General features: G+C 28.3%; 1 protein-coding gene across 1 annotated transcript; it reads right to left on the minus strand.

Annotated features, from left to right (window-relative positions):
* Positions 1-201: 201 nt before the first annotated feature.
* LOC129900369 (transcription repressor MYB6-like) lies at positions 202-2,582 on the minus strand. The gene is made up of 3 exons (XM_055975325.1): positions 2,392-2,582; positions 1,708-1,837; positions 202-1,073 (listed from the first exon to the last, which is right to left on the minus strand). The coding sequence occupies exons 1-3, from the start codon at positions 2,522-2,524 to the stop codon at positions 398-400; spliced, it is 939 nt and encodes a 312-aa protein (XP_055831300.1). The 5' UTR covers positions 2,525-2,582; the 3' UTR covers positions 202-397.
* Between the last annotated feature and the right edge of the window lie 2,153 nt (positions 2,583-4,735).

A 4,735-nucleotide genomic window follows, 5' to 3' on the forward strand; every position in this document is an offset into this window, starting at 1 on the left:
ATGGAAATAGATAATTATATTTTATATTCCGTTTAAAAAGTGCAATTTTTTCTAACTATTTATCCTTTATGAGCTAATAGCAACCTATAAAGGACAAATTTAGGTTACCGTGCCACACGTGACTATCATTATTTTTTTTTAAAAAAAATGTACACAATTTTTTATTTTATTCATATATAAACCTTAAAACAAATTAAATGCATCACACAAAGTTGTGTAGTAGTTCCTTAATAACATCAACTAACATATCCAATATACATCAACTAACATATCCAATATACTTTTACAAATGAAGTTTTAAAAAAATAAAAATACACAAATCTTATATCTATTTTTATGAAATAAAAAAATTATTTTCGATAAATCAGTTACTTAATAGTAGTAATTCCAAAATTAATTAAGACAAAAGCCAAGCTACCAAATCACCCTGCATGTGATCAATATTTTCTATTGTTGTTTCTTTGTTCATGAAGTTTTGCATATTGTCATTAGTGTCACATAATGACATATTATTATTATTCTCTTGCTCTGCTTCTTTAGTTCTTGCCCGTATTTCATTATTCAATACTTCACCTAAATATTCCCAATCCCAACAATCAAGTTTACCATAATTATCCTCAATTAATATTTCATTATTGTTATTATTGTTGTTATTGTTATCAACTATTTCAAGATTTTCTTCTTCGCCGTCCCATAAACAATTGAAAATGAAATCTTGGTCTAACGCTCCATAGTTGTCGTCCATTAGCATAATATCATCATGCCACAACATTTGATCATCGTTATGATCGAACTCCATGGCACTATTATTGCCACTTGTTGTAGTATTCATAATAGGAACTGAAATAATTTCACTTGTGGAATTTGAACTGCTGGCATTTATTTTACTTCTACGTTTTTGTTTGATAATTTGTTGTTGTGTTCCTCTTTTGGCTAATTCGACAACAGCTTGTGGTAGCTTTTCATCACTTGGAATCCTTAAGCTTTCTACTTTTCGGCTCAAGCGAGAATTCCAGTAATTTTTTATTTCATTGTCTGTTCTACCTGGTAAATATTCTGCTATTAAAGACCATCTGCAAAGCAAATTAAATATTCAAATTAACAAAACATATAAGTTTCTTGTATTGATAATTTTAAAAGATGTTTACACAATCATATTATTTATAAAAAAATATTATTCATTCCTTAGAATAAAACTAGCAACTAATTAATTTACTGTCGCAGTGTTAAAAAAGTTATTTGCAGTATCGTAAATATAAAATTAAATTTGTCATGAAAATAAATGTATTTAACTTCTACATACTTGTAGTGTAAAAAGAGCTTCTATTTGATTATTGATAACTACAAATTACTAATCATAACAAGTGAAATTATTTAGTTTAAACATTATATCGATAATATATAAAGAGTTAAATCATACCATATTGTCCTTTTTTCCTTACAATTTTGTTTTAAATATTATTCTAATTATTATATTGTCTTATTCCAATTCCTAGTCACAGCTGCCATCTCACAATACTGCTACTGTGATAAATTAAGGGACCAAAAAATTATTCATCTGTACCGAAAAATTATACTATTTGATTTTCTGAAAAAATAAAATAATTTATATATTTTAATAGTATATGATTTTTAGAATATGTCACGTCTATCAATAACTACTTGTACTTCATAAGGGTCGAGGATTTATTGAAAAAAAAGACAAACCTGTTACCCAAAGTTGCACGTAACTTGATGATTATAGCTTCTTCGTCACAGGTTATGTTACCTCTCTTCAAATCAGTCTTCAAATAATTAATCCATCTCAGTCTGCAACTCTTTCCACATCTTAATAACCCTATCAAAGAACCCCAATAATTTTTTTTAAAAAAAACTATTTATTTTTCACTTTGCCACGCACGTGTGAACACATAATTCAGTAAATTAAAGTGAATATTTTTGATCTATGATTCTCCAGATGAAATGGTCATTCACTTTAACATGATACCACCTAATGAATTTGAGTCGTACGCGCAATTCACTCATTATCAAAAATAATCTTTACACTATAATTTTATATATACACATTCTGATCGACGAATGGCGTTCAGATAACTACCCTTTAGTCTATATAGCTCCTCCATGGTTCGTGAAAAAAAGGGTTTGCTAAGCAACTCAAAATTAATATTTAAATGATGTGATGATATTAGTTCGATTTGATTCAAATCCGCATGATTTTCCCAAAAACATGGCTCACACCAACAAAAGAATCTAGCACACAAGGAGCGTGTTGAAAGTATTATAACATAACGATTAAGTGAACAAGAATGTACTCTCTCACTCGCTAACCCTTTTTTTAATATAAAAAAAAACTTTTAGATGAGATAATTACACCACAAGAATGTTAATTACCAGCATTTTTGGGTAATGACCTCCAAGAGCCTTCACCATTAGCTTGAATATAGTTGGTGAGGATTTCATCTTCTTCTACAGTCCATCTCCCTCTTTTGAGACCTACTTTCTCACAACAAGGAGTTCTTCCCATTTTTTTTAGTCTGTAATATAAAATACAATATTATACACTTTTTTGAGATATTTCAAATGACAAATGGAGAAAGTGCAAATGAACCCCAAAAATGAATGTCAATAAATAGGTAGTACTAACCCCACCTCACCTACCTAACCTCTTCCCATTTTTATGGTGTTGCTAATTTGGACGTATGCAACAATGCAACCTTTCATTTATCTTGATTTATATGTATGAATTTGTGTGGTTTTTTTATAGGTATTTCACTTAAATTCCATAGTGAAAAAGTTAATTACAATTTATTTCGATTTTTTTGATAATTACTCAAATTTTTTCTTTTTCTACATTTCTGATACATATGAATGACGCTGATACATCGAGATTTGATACATAAGTCATTTTCATGATACATCGCTAGTTGATACAAACCAACTATTGTAATATCAATAAAACTTATGAATCAGCTTATAACACCTAATATATCATGAACACAACAAAAATAGCAGTAAAACTTATGTTTTACTGATACATTTTGTGTTTGGTTTGTATCAACTAGCGATGTATCATGAAAATGACTTATGTATCAAATCGCGATGTATCAACATCATTCCTATGTATTAGAAGAGGGATTTTTATAATTTTTACGAATGGTAGGTAATAATTAAAAATATAGATATATAAGGTGTGTAATTTGGTAATTTTTCCATTTTTATTGAGTGAATGTCTATCAATAACAGACTTTACTTTATAAAAATAGAAATAAGATTTACATATTCGTGAAATTATATTGAATATTATTATTATTATTGTTGTTGTTATTATTATATGTACAATAAAATTACATTTATAGATTTTTGAAGATGTGTAAAATAAATAATACATTCAAAAAGTTAGCACACATCGATATATATGTTGAAGATTATGGTTGCATCATTATAGAGTTTAAGTTGTTAGAGAAGTAACAAATATAACCATCTTATGTGAGGTTTTGAATGGGAAAAAATAAATTTCAAGACATAGTGTTATTCCAAAAGTTTCAATTGAGATAAACTTAATTTAGGATATTAAAGCTTAAAGCGGCTACCTAGTGATATTTCCACTTAAGATCGAAACGTATAGTATACGATAAAAACTTGATAGAATTTAATATCTTTAACTCAAATTCTTTATTTATCTTCTTAAAAAGTTCATTTCAAATTTAGAACTCATGACATAATCATCGACAACTTAAAGATAGTACATATCTTTATAGGTAACAAAACATTATTAGTGTGAGCTAATTAAATTAAAGGTGGCAAAGGTTGACATAAGATTTTGCATTGCATGTCACTCGTAGAATCATTGTATGGTGATGGAGGAGACCACGCAGTATAGTAAGCCGTGGCATGAGCACCATCGAGTGCTATGTTTACGGGGCTCCATCTCCCACGTTTTTTTTGTTAATTTATTGCATCACTCGGAGCGGAGTCAGGTAGGACTGAAGAGGTTCATCCGAATTTTATTCGGTGAAAAGAAAATTATATTTTTTTTATATATAATTAAAATTATTTTTATGTATATATAGATGATGTTGAACGTCCTTTGATTTCTTCGTGTGTTTAATTCTTCATATTTTAAATCTTCTTATTGAAAATCCTGACTCCGTCATTGTCTCAAAGTTATGATGATATTTGAAATTCATATAGCTGATTAATTCAGATTCATGTTGTGCACGAGTGGAGTTATGTACGATAGCGCAAGAGGTTATTTGAACCTTTTTTAGTGGAAAATTTACATTGTAATTATATGGTAGATGTTGGGGGAATCTTAATAGCTCAATCGGTTGGCTGCTTAAACTTTTATGAGGATTCAATTATATAATCTCCTCTCTCATTTTTCCTTCTCCTACGCCTAATTTAGAAGGAGAAATTAAAAAGCATATATTGAATATTCTAAATTCTTCGTTATATTTTAAATTTTCGTAATGAAAAATTATGCACGGCTCGTTATAAAGGAAAAGTGCTCTTTCTTCCCGTGAATAAGGTTAATTAAAACTTGTAATGTATAAATAGGATAAAAATTACTATATTTTTAATTGTAAATTGTAATGTATAAATAGGATAAAAATTACTATATTTTTATGCATACACGGATGGTTGAATCTCTTTGAAATTAGAAAAATACTTTAGTATAGTGATCAAGTTGGTCCAAAATTTTCCTAAATTACAAATTCAATTATATATGTAGTGC

This window comes from Solanum dulcamara, chromosome 8 (assembly GCF_947179165.1).
Source record: "Solanum dulcamara chromosome 8, daSolDulc1.2, whole genome shotgun sequence".
NCBI classification, from domain to species: Eukaryota; Viridiplantae; Streptophyta; class Magnoliopsida; order Solanales; family Solanaceae; genus Solanum; species Solanum dulcamara.

What these genes read in the sequence shown, in the direction of transcription:
- LOC129900369 (XM_055975325.1), bottom strand. Translation starts at nt 2,524, where the DNA reads ATGGGAAGAACTCCTTGTTGTGAGAAAGTAGGTCTCAAAAGAGGGAGA. An exon ending in GTCATTACCCAAAAATGCTG is followed by an intron (nt 1,838 to 2,391) that starts GTAATTAACATT and finishes GTTCTTTGATAG; the next exon opens with GGTTATTAAGATGTGGAAAG. An exon ending in CGTGCAACTTTGGGTAACAG is followed by an intron (nt 1,074 to 1,707) that starts GTTTGTCTTTTT and finishes TTTGCTTTGCAG; the next exon opens with ATGGTCTTTAATAGCAGAAT.